This window comes from Magnolia sinica, chromosome 9 (genome assembly GCF_029962835.1).
Source record: "Magnolia sinica isolate HGM2019 chromosome 9, MsV1, whole genome shotgun sequence".
Classification (NCBI taxonomy): Eukaryota; Viridiplantae; Streptophyta; class Magnoliopsida; order Magnoliales; family Magnoliaceae; genus Magnolia; species Magnolia sinica.
In genome coordinates this window covers 9,452,673-9,466,205 of record NC_080581.1, presented here as the reverse complement: position 1 = coordinate 9,466,205, position 13,533 = coordinate 9,452,673, and the positions used below count along the sequence as shown (strand labels likewise).

At 38.7% G+C, this 13,533-nt stretch overlaps 1 protein-coding gene and 3 long non-coding RNA genes across 6 annotated transcripts; 1 reads left to right on the top strand and 3 right to left on the bottom strand.

The window, feature by feature from the left end:
* The first annotated feature begins 690 nt into the window (after nt 1–690).
* Nucleotides 691–2,015, top strand: LOC131256842 (uncharacterized). The gene has a single exon (XM_058257897.1). The coding sequence runs from the start codon at nt 704–706 to the stop codon at nt 1,727–1,729; it is 1,026 nt and encodes a 341-aa protein (XP_058113880.1). The 5' UTR covers nt 691–703; the 3' UTR covers nt 1,730–2,015.
* Nucleotides 2,016–7,103: 5,088 nt separating this feature from the next.
* On the bottom strand, nt 7,104–8,385 carry LOC131256840 (uncharacterized). The gene is made up of 2 exons (XR_009176978.1): nt 8,093–8,385; nt 7,104–7,389 (listed from the first exon to the last, which is right to left on the bottom strand). It is a non-coding gene; the product is annotated as an uncharacterized LOC131256840 (long non-coding RNA).
* Nucleotides 8,386–8,520: 135 nt separating this feature from the next.
* On the bottom strand, nt 8,521–9,087 carry LOC131256841 (uncharacterized). Its single transcript, XR_009176979.1, has 2 exons — nt 8,985–9,087; nt 8,521–8,832 (listed from the first exon to the last, which is right to left on the bottom strand). It is a non-coding gene; the product is annotated as an uncharacterized LOC131256841 (long non-coding RNA).
* A 2,253-nt stretch (nt 9,088–11,340) lies between these two features.
* Nucleotides 11,341–12,584, bottom strand: LOC131256129 (uncharacterized). 3 transcript variants are annotated; one of them, XR_009176596.1, is made up of 3 exons: nt 12,432–12,584; nt 11,519–12,043; nt 11,341–11,484 (listed from the first exon to the last, which is right to left on the bottom strand). It is a non-coding gene; the product is annotated as an uncharacterized LOC131256129 (long non-coding RNA). The 3 variants fall into 3 exon arrangements; XR_009176597.1 differs by lacking the exon at nt 12,432–12,584 and having other exon boundaries at nt 11,519–11,871; nt 11,951–12,181; XR_009176595.1 differs by lacking the exon at nt 12,432–12,584 and having other exon boundaries at nt 11,519–12,206.
* Nucleotides 12,585–13,533: the final 949 nt, after the last annotated feature.

Here is a 13,533-nt window from a genome sequence, read left to right as displayed (position 1 = left end):
GAAATAGTTCAAAATCCGGGCCGAGAACTGCCCAGGCCCGACCTGTTGACAGGTCTTATGATACCACGAGATTTTCATAACATTGGCAATTTTGAATTTTTTACGTGAATAAATAAGAGATTGTTTCCTGGTGCAACGTTTATGGAGCAAGCTTATTCTATAACGTTGTGTGTGGGGCCCACAGTGATCCAGGGCCTACATCCACTCCGTCCATAAGGTGAGACCTTCAAGTTCAGTCCGTAACCAAAAGTCAGGCCCATAAAAATCACACAGGTGATTCACACCTTAGGGAACAATTGGAATGGAGATCTCTACCATTAAAACCGTGTGAGGCCTGCAATTTTTTCATATCCATCCAATCCTTTCAGAAGATGGGTCACAATAGTATGAATGGACACTAAAAAGAATAATCCATTTGAGAATCAGGTGGGACACACCAAGTGATTTTTAGAGGTTTAAACATCATTTTCCATGGATTGTGAGTTTTAGATCAGTTTTTCTTTTTGGATCCAAGGAAAACATAGTGGGGCACACATGATGGACGGAGTGGATTTCATGCACACATCACGGTGGACCCGTTACACAATATTGTAGAATAAGTTTATTCTTCAAACATTGCGGAGAAGACGACCTCAATAAATAATTAAGAAAAATCAGTTGCTGAGGTAGACTCTAACGGAAGAAATTGTGCCCTATATATACCATGTTCTGTCACGGGTTGCCACAATACAAGTTCATCTCTCCAAAACCAAAAGACATGGACACACCTTTCATGCCCATGGGTGTCTTTGGAATTCTAAGAGAAGCACTCAAAATCCCATCCAAAAATGGAAAGCTCTTCCTTTCCATTACCCTTCTCTTCCTCATCCCATCCTCTCTTTTATACCTAGCCAACAACTTCGCAATCAAGCCGTTGGTAACGGATATATCAGCAAAATCAGTCATGTTGCAAGACAATGATCCCCAACGGCCTGGATACACCAAATTGATGGGTGCAATTAATAAGGATGCTGGAATTCTTGTTTCTGGGGAGATGATCTTCTTACTGATATCTTCTATGGTGTCACTCTTTGCAATTACAGCCACAATTTCCGCGTCGGCCATGGCTTACTATCGCAAGGATCTAACGCACAACGAGTTGTTCATAAGGATTGGAAGGACGTGGAAGCGGCCTTTGATCACACGGTTGTACATAATCCTCTTCAATTCGGGTTGTCTTTTTTTGATCTTGATACTAATAGGCATGCTTAAAATGTTCGCTATGGGACTTCCTATTGCATTAGCTTGTCTATTATTGGTTCTAGCTCTTTTGTTTCTTTGTTTTTATGGTTATATCTCTGTGATTTGCAACTTGGGTATTGTAATTTCGGTCATCGAAGAGAGTAATTATGGGATAGGAGCACTTGCCAAAGCTGCAGAGCTGATCAAAGGAAGAAAGCGGCAAGGTTATATTATCTACGTTCTTTTTAAACTAGTTGGGTTAGCCATATATTGGGTTCTCGGGTCAGCCATGCAGGTTATGCACCTAACCCATGCAAGCTCTCTTGTTCTGGTGAATATTGGATCCCTTGAGACCATACTCTTATTTATGGTTTTTACCATGTTTTACATTGAGTGTAAGAAAAGCCATGGAGAGAAAGTTGAGATAGAAGGAGAGAGTGGGTATAGTTTGGTTCCCACCATTCCTCTTGTTGATGCCTCTCTTTCCCTGAATCTGCAGCTTATCTAGGCCTTAGTGTGCGTATGTGGGCCACTCTAGTGTATGGTCAGGGTTGTTTGATATCAAGATTATGGAGCTCCGGATATGGAAGATCATATTTGTGTAATAAATTTGAAATCGTTATAACATTGCTACTTGTAATCCTTTGTTTCTATTTCACGTGAAGTATTACTGAGGGCTCAATTGGGATATGGAGCTCGGGATTTGGGAGATTGTATTTGTGTAATAAGTTTGAAATGGTTATGAAGTTCCTAGTAATCCTTTGTTTCTATTTATATGACGTATTACTAAGGGCTCAACTAAGAGCTTGTTAGTAATGGAGGTAAATGAGAAATGAATTTGTATAATAAATTGGGAGTAAATAACTTACTCAGTTGTATTTGGATGGGAGTAAATGAAATGAATTTGAAATTCAAATATTATGTTTGCAGGGGAGTAAATGAAAGGAATCAGATTATAATGAAAATTTTCAATACATTGCCGAGAGCATAGCTGATATCCAAAATCATCTCTAATTAGAGATGGGCATTGGACCGAGTCGGATCAGATTGGGTCCAACTCGACTCAGTCCGGATCCTACATGGACAACTCGAACTCGGATCGAGCCGAGACTGAGTTCGGGTCATCTGACTCGGACCGACCCAAACCCCTGCTGGCCTGAACCGATCCGAATCTGTCTCGGTCAAGAAAACCGAGTCGAATCGGATTGGGCAAGGTTTGGATTGGAAAAGATCAAACAAGACCACTTGATAAGAAAATTATGTTAATCCAACGGTAAGATAAGCCAAACTTGTATGTAGTGGCAGATCGTCGGTTAGGCATTGATAATTTTAAATGGTATGGCCCATATGTTGCTTGTATAGATCAAGTGTATTTGTGACCAACCTTTTGTATGGCTAGGATGGACGACAATAACTATCAATAAGGGCAGTAGTAAAAGGCAGAGCGGATCACACGAGTTGGAAAAGAGGGAAAGGTGTGGAGCGTGCAAAGTGCGTGGGAGAGTAGGATGGATGGATGTAAAGAAGGAATTGGAAGGAGAGGATAGGTAGAGGAGGGAAAGGTTGTAGTTTGGTAAAAGGGAAGAGAAAAAAAGGGCGGAAGTGTAAATAGAAAAATAGAAAGGGAAAGGGTAGAGGTTTGCATCATTATCCCCCCTGAGGACATCAAAAGCGTCCAACTGCCCAACTTGGCAACGATACAAGATAACTTCAGATTGCCACCGATTTCCTTCTCTCTCTTTTCCCATTACTCTCTCTCTCTCTCTCTCTCTCTCTCTCTCTCTCTCTCTCTCTCTCTCTCTCACCTGAATATAAATGCCATCAGAAGCTCCAAAGCTCATTTGTCTTCCTAAATATTTTCTACCATTTTATTCTTCTTCCATTTAAGTAGCACCCACTGTCACCAGAGGAAGAGGAGAGGAAGAAGATCGTTTGGACGAGAGAGGGTAGGGTAAGAAAAGAGGGAGGGTAGAAACGATTTGGGTGGGTTAGGTTTAAGGTAAAATTAACTTTTATATTACCTGACTATCCACTCCGGGTTGGGTCGGGTCGAGTCGGTCCGGGTTTTCGAATCGGATCTGTACGGATACACCACTATCTGAACCCAACCTGAAAAATGATCGGATCTAGGTGGACAGACTCGATCATGCCGATCTAAGCCGTCAATTCTGTTCAGAACGGTACCAAGTCGAGTCGAATCCACCGGATCGGGTCCAATATGCCCACCTCTATCTTTAATATACTAAAATAACGTATATGTTTGAAATTCAATAGAACAATAGTAATGAGCCCATTGAAATATATACTTTGGCCAAAAATAAAGAAATTTTGATCCTCAAGTGAGTCGCATATGTAAAGATTACAAACAAGCAACTTGCCAATATTTTTTAACCATTCATTTGGATGGTCATCCTTTGAATGACTTGGACCATTCAATTGGTGTGATTTTTATGATGTATGATGGATGTATGTGCGACCTCTAAGTGAAGCTAAAAAGGCATTTCACCTTATTCACTTTCAAATTCTATCTCATAAAAAGAATTTCATTTTTGAGTCAATTTACTCCAATTTTATTTCATTTCTAACATAAAAAATAATCCATTTACATTTGCAAGGAGCCTCACCATTCTTTCCTTCTTGAAAAGAAAGGCCCAGCTGTTCATGTGGTTCTATTTTCAACTGTGCACGGGTGTGCCAGAATTGAAATTGCGGTTTCATTTCAAACCGAATAACTATGACACTAAGCACCAAGATAGGCGACACGTAGTATATGATCGATATCTAATGAGATCAGTCACCTATTCAGCCACTTGCTTAATGTGTAAAAAGGATCAGACGATATTTAGAGGGTGGAGTTCGTCATTTGATAATGAGTGCGCCTTTGCCTTTCGTACGAAAAGACTTTTCGATACAAATAAAGTAAAATGAGGAAGAGATTCTTATAGTTGGTCATGAAGAACAGCTACGGAACGCCTTTCCGAGTGAAATATTGAATCCAATGTACGAGTGTAGACTCAAATTAAAGCTAAAGATTATCAACTGCTTGGTTAACGCTATAGATTACACTACGAAATGCAAACAGCAGCCTGAAAAGTAAAAGATTACACTAAGAAGTGCAATTTTCTTGACAAAGAAGCATAGGATTACACTATGGAACGTAAATGGACTAGTAATTGAAAGGATAATTGAAATATAGATTTGGTTTGTTTGGATTAGTATGAGACAAAAAATTTCTATTGAATTCTATGCTATTTATATCTTTAATCCGGACATCTGCATCCTTCTCACATTTTGATGGTTGCTATAACCGTTCAGCACCATTGTCTTCTAGATACTTCCCACGTTCTAACACTTGCGGCAACTGTTTAGCATTATACAATCTTTTGGAGACTTCTTTGCCACCTGTCCCAGTAACCACTTCAGGTCTCTTTGTTAACTTGATCGCATTCCGCTCAGCAGCTCGATTGAGCTTTTGGATGATTATTGACTAGTTAGTTTGCCTTCTTGATGACTATCGGGCGCTTGATCGGTCTCCTGAATGACCATCGGCTACTTGACCTACCTCCTAGATGACTATCAGTCCCTTGGTCGAGCTCATGGATGACAATCGGCCACTTAGTCGATTGCTTGATTTGCTTTTGAATTCCTTCCAATTACTCCTTATCTTATCATACTGTCAGTTGTAATTTCGTAAAAAGCACTCTAAGCATATTGGAGATCTTTAGCCTACAATATTTGTCCATTGTTATAACACCTATCATTTTCAATTGGGTTTTCCAAAAACAATAAAAAATATGGTATAACACTAGCAAACCTTGGCATGTCATGTCTCCATGTGAGCACAACCCAAGCTCCTTGTGCACTGGTTTATCTTTTTTCCTTTGACGTAACCATTATCTTATTTGAAGAAATGGTAAAGTCGACCCCATATCGGATCTGCAATACCAATTGTAACCAGGGCCTACTCCACCCCTAGTTCTGTCTAGCCTACCATGTTGTTGGTATGACATCTAATTTTCACATACAAGGACCAAAAAAAATATTAAAAAAAAAAAAATAGCCCGATCCGAAACTCAGTTGGGCCACACAATAGCAATAATATAAAATCATGCCTAAAAGTTCACGCATTGTGTGTGGCCTGCCTGAGTTGGTCAGGCTAGTTTAACATCGTTTTATCATGATGAGGGCTCGCACCATATGAAGTGTCCCGGACACTCCAAAATGGCACGTGTACATATATGTGTCCCAAAAATAAGGCCACTCCAGTTGTAGGTGGACCACACATATTTTGAAAAGTGGATGGTTGGTAATTAAAATTCCAAACAACGTTCCACATTCAACTCAGTATAGCTGTCCGGATGATCCAACCGGCCGGCCTATTTTTTGGTCCGCCCAAATGAATGGCCCACCTCACATAAACATGCCATATCATGTGTGAAGAGTAGGATACATTGAAAATATGCCACACTCGGTTCGACTCATCTGAATCACCCCTAGACTCAATTGAGTTGCAACTCAATTCAGGAACGAGTGAATCAGTCCGAGTCACTGAGTCCTGAAACCGTGGTAGGATGGCTCCATCAAGTAACCTTTTGCTTTTGAAATTGGGTGGAAGTTTCTTCCATAAACGCATGGTTGGAAAATAAAGAAGAGTCGAGTCTTAGTCAAGGGCAACGTGGCCCACTTGGCTTGACCTTGACCTCGTGTTCGGTAGTGACCGTCCAGTATCCAGGTCTGTACTGGTTGGTGTTTTGTGGGCCCTACCATGATGTATGTGTTTTATCCACACCGTCCATTCATTTTTCCAGCTTATTTTAATGCAGGAACCCAAAAATGAGACAGATCCAAATCTCAGATGGACCATGCACACCATAAAAAAATTAGTGGTGATTGAACACCCACCATTGAAAATGACATAGTTGTGCGTAAGCATTTTCTTATGGCGTGGTACACTTATTTTCCTGTGGTAAAAAAAGGTACAAGCATTCTGTTTCAAACAAAGATTGCTATTTATAGTCATCCCATCTTCAATGCCACGTACAGAGAAACCTCACATGTGCTAACTAATCACATGTGTGATGAATCTGGGATGTTCATCAGATGGACCCATCAGTTAATGTGTCCCGTTCAATTAGGCTGGCCTACTTGCAAATTGATCGATACAAACATAATAAATGTATCTGTTGGTCATCATTTTTATTTGCCCATTTCCTCGCACTAGAAATGTGAATGTAGGATGCATTATATAATCGCTTTCTTTCCTGATTGCATTTTATGTATTATTCCTAGCAGCATTAACTGTATTAGCTTAGATGAGTTAATCAATCATAGCAGGTTCATGCAATGGTAACAGACCATAATTATTAAAAACTAATAGCTAGGGATATTAGCGTAGCTCTTGTTCTATAAATGGATTTCATGATGCTCACTACAACAATTGGGACTTTTACCGGCGCTCAAAAGCGCCAGCATTTATAATAGCGGGGCTAAACAAGCGCTGCAAAATGGGTATGTCGGGAAAAGTATTGGCGGCGCTAGGTGAGTTCTATCGGTGCTTTTCTGAGCGCCGCTACTTGTAGTTTTTCCCGACGCGAATAAACGCCGCTAAAATTCGATCCGAGTGCCGGTAAAAGTTAGTTCTGTTTCTACACAAGCGCCGCTAAAAGCTTTTGTATAGATTTGAAAGGCCCTAGCATTCCAGTAATTTATTATTATTATATATAATTCAATCAAAACATATATTTTTTAAATATTTGAAATATTAAAATGATGCCATACAAATAAAACTGAATATTAAACAAAATTTATATTACTAGACAATAAATATATATATATAATATTTATTACAATAAATTGAAAATGGTTTTGAATATAAATAAATAAATAAAAACAAATCCATCTATTTGCCCTCTCCTGGACTTTCAAGCTCCTGTCTAGATGTATAGCACTGAAAACTGGGAGGACCTTCCATCCACAAGAAATTTAGTTTCTTAATACAAATTGTGGAAACATTATAATAAATGTGCTCTTGCATGCATGATTCTATAAACATATATACAAAAAAGGTCCACCATAAGTAGATGGTGTACCTTTAAATCTGACATCCTTGAGGGCCTTTTGGTGCACAAACTTGACTATGTTCCCACATCTGAGAGCTTCATTAATGACCTTCAATTAAAAAAAAAACATTAAAAATCATGCACATCATTGGAAATAGGCTAGAAAGTGAGAAAAATAATAATAATAAGAACATGGAGGACAGATAGAAAAAGCAATAAACAATAGTGTTAATCTAACATTTGTGTTTTGCACCATTTATTAAAAGTAGGCTGATCCACTACAAAGCTTTTTAGCTTGAGTTTGACCTACAATTCTAGGTGTGGGCCCATTTTGATTTGTGCATGATATCCAATCTAATTAACTACCTTTGGACCTCTTCATGTTCTCCTTGGCACTCAAAAGAAACTCAGGTGGCTGTGGTGTGGCCCACTTGAGTTTTGGAACGGCCTAATTTTTAGGGTGTCCGTTTATAGTGGGGTGCAAGTCTGAATGGATGCATTGGATGGCATATAGAAAACACACTGGGCCCCACATCCAATTTGGAAGATTTTAGTGGTGGGCAACCCAGTTCTTATAGTCATCCCAGTTCAAGTACTCTTCTTTTCCTTTCACATTTCTTATACTTTCATGCTTTGACTGTTTCAAAAAAAAAAAAAAAGGGTTTCTTTCATTTTCTCTCTTTTCTTTTTATAAAAAATTTCAAAGAAGGCCATTGAATTTCAGCTTTCTTACATGGAGCTTGAAATGGCTAAAAGGGGAGGAGAGAGAAAGATGGTGTCTACCCTCAGTTGTTGCAGAGCATATACATTACCATTGATCTGGGTAGGCATGAATCGTCACGAAGTCGATTCCTAGAATCTGGTTATTCGAGATGAAATCCGTTCCAATTTGGTAACCAGGATTAAATTGCTTCCTGTCGGGCATCGATTCGCCATAGAATCCTTCAATCCCCACCTCCAATAGATGATTACTGTCTATGGATTTAACATAAGTTGTCATTTCTTTGATCCAATCCTGAAAGATTAGCATACATAATTATCAATAGTGAAGCCCAAATGGAGTTTTGTAAGCTCACTTGCCTGTAAATCCTATTTCAAGCACACAACCTCCTTAGTAGAACCATCTCGGCAAGATTAATACATACATACAGACAGACAGACATAAATGTAAAGAGGCTTGCTAGCCCCATAAACGCAGAAAACATTATGCGCCAATTATCATTGAGAAGGAACCATATCAGAACTAAAAAGAGAAAGAAACAGCATGAACTACAGACAATAGTAAAGAAAGCTGTGACCTTAAGTCTTCAAATCGTTTGCATACAGTGCCACTTCTTAATTCTGCTTTTGACCAAGATACCTTGACACAACTTCCATTAATTCTGCTTTTGACAAAGAATTGTTGCCACTTCTTAATATTTCTTTCAAAACAAATTGCTGAAATGCTCAAAGAATTTGGAGAGGATGACCTGTTTGATGTGGATAACGAACTTCTAGAGGTTGTTTGCTTTGGGATAATCTTGCAATGCTGGAAGGCCTGCTTGTATGTATTCTGTCAGCAAACAGAGTATTAATCAATATTAAACAGACTGTAGACAATTCTGACATTTTTAAATTGAAGGACCAGTAAAACACAAACATCAAAAACATGGAAAAAGTTACATCATGTGGCAAATGGCTGAAAGACAAGGCAAAATCAATTACCTTCACAACAAGCAGGGGATAAGTCACAACAGTCGCCCCAAGTTTAGCAATAGCTCCAAGAAGAAATACCTGAACAAAGAAGCGCCATAGAACGTGAAAACACCAAAATGAATGTAAAGGCATGACTTGTATGGAAGGGTTGCTCACCTGCGAACAACCAAAAATCCTCCGCTTGAGCATCGGTATAACATTATACAAAGGCCGATAATCCTCCGCTTGAGCATCAGTATAACATTTTGTAAAACATGAGAATGGCCATGTGATTGGTGCCCATGGATTGACTTACATTTCTCATTTATTTTTGGAAAGCATTACACGCTTTACATCTGGTGTAAATTTAGTCATATGCAATTAGAAACAAAAGAGAAGTGCAATTAGAAAAATCTCTGGCTGCAATTCTACACAATCAACAAAATCAGCATCTGCAACCAACTCATCTGCAACCACTATCCCAAGCATCCAAAGAAAAGAAAAGAAAATTCAGAATTGATCATAATTAAATATAAAAAAATCGAGACTACAAAACAGATAAAACAAAAACTATAATATTCAGATGATGGGGCCTGACACCTATAAATTGAGTTTTCACAACAAACATACAATAAATTCATTATATTTGACAAACTAAATCATACAAACATTCAGCTCAAAAAAATGTCCATCAAAGTAAATGGATTACATAACCAAAAAAAAAAAAAAGGAGTTTTTATTTAAAACATCTGCATGCCATGGCTCCAAATACACAGCAAATGCACCTACAAGAAGCACAAAGCAATTAGAGATTACATTGTCAACAGAATTTTGGATCAACCTACTTCTCAACCTGTAAAAATGCTGAAAATTTCAACATAGCATTGCTGCATTAAAGAAATCTGGAAGAAAATGATACAACTCACCTTGACGCTCAAGCCTTTCTCCCTCCTTTACCCGGGCTTGGGACCGGCAATGCAAATAGTTGCATTGGCGGAGTTAAAAAGGGGGCTTAAGATCCATTTGGTTTGATAAAAAATCTAAAGCTGAAATTCTAGAAGATAATAACATAGAACTTGGAAATTTGTTTGGAAATTTAACATATGTACAACAACTTTCAGTTTTGCTCTCCATTGAGCACCAAAAATGACAGAACAACAAATATATTTCCATATCCCAATGGCGTGATACATCCATCAATACCAATGCTAAATACTTCACCCGATACATACTGGTTTTAGATGATAAACCTTGGTCATTCTGCTCATAGGTGGGATCCACATGTATGAAAAATTGAATGAGAAGAAAAGGGTCGTTCAGTATTTAACATGCACATGGGAACCACCTAATGGGTTATCCAGTCTGATTCATCTATAAAGCTCCATTGATTAGCTGCTGGGATGCACAACGCACATTTTCATGTTGAGCAGAAACACACAACACACATAAGCATGTGCCTCTCTGTGCAACTATGCACATGTCACATTAGCAAACCTCTCTCCTCTAGAAACCATGGGGAACTTTTGGGAGATTCATGTTTACAAAATCTGATGATTTCAGAACCTTTTAAAATAGGAGACATGTTCAGAAATCCCCCCCTGTGTGAAGTTAGCATGCTTAGACATGAGAATTCAATACTCGAAAGTGTAAGATCTCAGCAGTGAATTGGGACAACACCTTATCGCTTTGGACATCAATTTGAAGCTTGCAACAAGTACAGTAAATAAGATAATGATTCTCTCTCAACTCTCCTTGCTTGCAGATGGGACACCAAACCCTGTCGTCCTTGCCAACCTGGCACCCAATTTAGGCAGTCTATACATGTAATCTATAAGAAACATAGTTATTGGTACACAAGTTAGAAGATTCATGCAACTACAATAAAAACTAAAATTCAAGAAAGGCGCAAGCAATCATATTGTTTGATGGTGCAGGCATAAATGTGAGTCCCATTGTTTGGTGGGCATATGCCGATTAGGTGCACCAACAATGAGAACAATATGGAAGTGTTAATGATGGCATCTTATGCTTGTGACAGGTAAAGTAAAACACTTTTGGGTGGTCTATTGAGGCGGTTCCTTTATAGAAAGAATTGTCCAATGGAGGATTAACAAGTTGGTCAAGATCCCTGATATATGGGACCTCCAAGTACGGAGCAACTCCTGAATTAGTAATCCAAATTCTGTAAATTCTATCATGTGAACAGAGCAGCTCCTGTTCTATGGATTCACACATGAAGATGTCAGTGCAGCCCACAAGATGTAGGATCCAGATCCTTGATATATGGGACCTCCAAGTACCACATACTGGCCTCCAACAAAAACAGGGTTCCCAAATTTTGAAATTATTTAATAGAGCAAAATCACACTAATGAACAATACAGATGGAATCAATCAACAATTACATGATTAGGTAGAATCATTAAAAGGTCAAAGGGATCGTTTGGGTGCACCATTGAATTGCAACAATTGCTAGTCTAATAACACAAGAGAAACCCAAATGGTGATTTCATTTCTTTGCAATTTGAAACCTGGAAGTGATTTCATTTCTTTGCAATTTGAAACCTGGAAGTAACTGCAGCTCAAGGGCTACTTCCTCATTGCTGATGCTATGAAAATTCCTTAATTACCAATTTTCCCCCTCATTTTGCAATTCAATTCACTTTTCAACCAAATGCATCCAAGTAAAAGCAAGGGTGATACATGCATGACTGAAATAAGACAAAACTGGATGATAAAGAGGCTGATCAGGGGACATGATCTCAGACCCCCTAGACTACACCCAACACAAAAGGGCATTGTGGAACTTAAATTTCTCCATGCCCTTTTATTCAGCCATGTTTCAATTTCCAATTCCGAGCTCTACCAATAACATGGTAGAAGGAATGGAAAACTTGTTGCTGGCCAGAACTACAAAACTGAAATGGATAACATCATTGACCGAGAGTGTGTTTTAAAACAACATGGCGCATCATATATACACGTGGTAAGTTATACCTTCGTCTCAGAGATTGTCAGATTGCAATTTCAGAGCTAGAGAAACTCCCTCTGCAACTTTGTCCAGCGACTTCGAGAGGGAAATGCATGGATCTTGTAAATGACATGATATAAGAGCAGGTAAAAGTATTGTCAATAATAGGCTTTCTTCACAGGAGGTTTGCAAATTATAGATGCATGTAAATCCTAGCCCCTCCACACACAAGCAAGATCCAAGCCATCCAGTAGATCCAAAAAGTATCAAGCCGATCCGGTCATCATGTGGACCACAATAAATTAAAATCATTCAGTTGCAAACGCAGGTTTATTGAAAAATCAGATCAATGGGAGAGAATTGCAGGAATCTGGAAAGCGAAACCAAAAATCCAAAGTAACATTGTCGAATCCCGTCAAGAAGTCAGGATATTGGAAGAAATTTTGAGAAATAGGAGTAAAAATCTAGGGTTTTGAAATGAGTGAGTGAGTTGGAAAAGGGCAGTACCTTAAATTGGAGATGGAAGAGCGTGGAATGAGATCCGGATCTATCTTTTTACTCTCTCAGCTCACGAGAGGAGAAAGTCCTGAAAAATACACAAGAAATCCACAGATGAAAAATGGAAAAAGAAAAAGCATCTTCTCACTTGAATTTTCTGAAATCCAAACCCTAGTTCTAAATCTAGTAGATCTCCAACATAATCAGTCAAAAAACCTTGCAAAGTGCAGAGAATAGATCCAAACCCTAGGAAACAAGAGAGTAGCAGATCTAGATACCTAATGGGTTATCAGGTTACTGCAGCTGGAGAGATCCCAAAGCAGAGAGAAAGAGAGAAGGAGATCTTACAGAGCGCCGATGAAAGAGAAGCGTAAATGCCATTTACAGAGAGTCGTGGAGTTGCAGAGAGAGAGAGAGAGAGAGAGAGAGAGAGAGATGGGTAGGAAATAGGAGAGAGTCACGCTGGCCAGTAGGGTTTTTTTTTTTTTTTATATGGTAAGATATCCGTCAAATGGGTCTTATAGAGCGCCGATGAAAGAAAAGCGCAAATGCCGTTTATAGTTGTTTTTGTTGTAGTGACTTTTAGCGACAGATATTACCATAGTTGGAAATACATTTCACTACAGAAAGTATAACTACGAATTATATCCGTAGCTATTGATATCCATTGCTACGAATATAATTTGTAGCCATATCTTCTGGCCTATAGCTACACCACTATTAGTTGCAGTCATACAACGGCGTCTTTAGCCACGATTTTTATGCGTAGCATCTACTCCTTTTTCTAGTAGTGAATGGATCCCTAGGAGGGAAGCTGATTGGCTGGTGTACCACACCAGCGATCTAGTTGGTGTGTTGACGTCACCAAGTTCTATGGGTCCCATCATGAGGTGTGTGTTATATCAAAATCGTTCATCCATTAGGAATGAGCTCTTCTTAAGGCTTAATGGAAAAGTAAGATAGATATAGATATCAAGTGGACCACACAGCAAAAGGTAGTGAGGGATTGAGAGCCTACTATTGAAACACTTTTGAGGGTTACAGAAGTTTAGATCAATATAATATAATTTTTTCCTATTCATTGAGGTCTTTAATAACCTTATGAATAAAT

What these genes read in the sequence shown, in the direction of transcription:
- LOC131256842 (XM_058257897.1), top strand. Translation starts at nt 704, where the DNA reads ATGTTCTGTCACGGGTTGCCACAATACAAGTTCATCTCTCCAAAACCA.